The sequence below is a fragment of the Solanum pennellii genome, chromosome 1 (genome assembly GCF_001406875.1).
Source record: "Solanum pennellii chromosome 1, SPENNV200".
NCBI classification, from domain to species: domain Eukaryota; kingdom Viridiplantae; phylum Streptophyta; class Magnoliopsida; order Solanales; family Solanaceae; genus Solanum; species Solanum pennellii.
The window spans coordinates 22,332,690-22,333,714 of NC_028637.1; the positions used below are offsets into that span (position 1 = coordinate 22,332,690).

At 37.6% G+C, this 1,025-nt stretch overlaps 1 protein-coding gene across 1 annotated transcript; it reads left to right on the top strand.

The window, feature by feature from the left end:
• Window positions 1–212: 212 nt before the first annotated feature.
• Window positions 213–764, top strand: LOC107018637. Its single transcript, XM_027913080.1, has one exon. It carries the CDS (start codon window positions 213–215, stop codon window positions 762–764), a length of 552 nt encoding a protein of 183 aa, XP_027768881.1.
• The last annotated feature ends 261 nt before the right edge of the window (window positions 765–1,025 follow it).

Sequence of the window (1,025 nt, forward strand, 5' to 3'; positions counted from 1 at the left end):
TATAAGTATGCCAAATTTTTTGAGAAAGAAAATTAAAAAAGAGATATGATACTTCAACAAAACAAACATCTAGTGTTGGGAAAAAAATTACAAACATCCTATAATGCAACTAATAGTGTGCTAGCATTAATACGAATTCACCATCTCATATGAAAGTTCAAAGCTTCCTCTTATGCTTCTTTTAACTTATCCATGTCCATTTCCCAAAATACATGGCCGAATACGAAGCTTGTATTCTTGGTTTGAAAATGGCCATCGGCATGAATGTCTATGAGTTGTTGGTTATTGGAGATTCAGGCCTTCTGATTCGTCAAGTTCAAGGAGAATGGACTGTGAAGAACCCAAAGATTATACCATACGTAAAGTATGTGCAGAAGTTGTGCAAAAGATTTCGTAAGATCGAGTTTAGACATACTCCTAGAATACAAAATGAATTGGCCGATGCTCTTGCCACCATCGCTTCGATGATTAAACATCTGGATACAGATTATATTGATCCTTTGGATATAGAGTTGAAAGAACATCCAGTCTATTGTTCGCATGTTGAGGTAGAACCAGACGGTTTGCCATGGTATTTCGATAAAAAGAAGTATTTGGAGTCCGGGATTTATCCTGAAGATGTTGCGTCCAATCAGAAGAAGTCGATACGCCGTATGGATCTCAATTTCTTTTTAAGTGGAGAAATCCTATATAGCAGGACTCCATACTTAGTCTTTTCAAATGTGTTGATGTCGTCTAAGCTGCGAAGCTTATTGAACAGATAAATGCCATATTTTGTGGCACGCATATGAATGGGATCACTCTTGCATGAAAGATCCTACAAGCCAGGTATTTCTGGATGACTATGGAGAATGATTGTTGCAAGTTTGTGAAAAAATTCCATAAATGTCAAGTACGTGGTGATTTGATTCGAGTTCCACCTCACGAACTTAATGCTATGAGTTAAACTTGGCCATTTGTAGCTTGGGTTATGGATGTCATCGATCCGATAGAGCCAGTCGCTTCAAATGGACACAGATTCATCT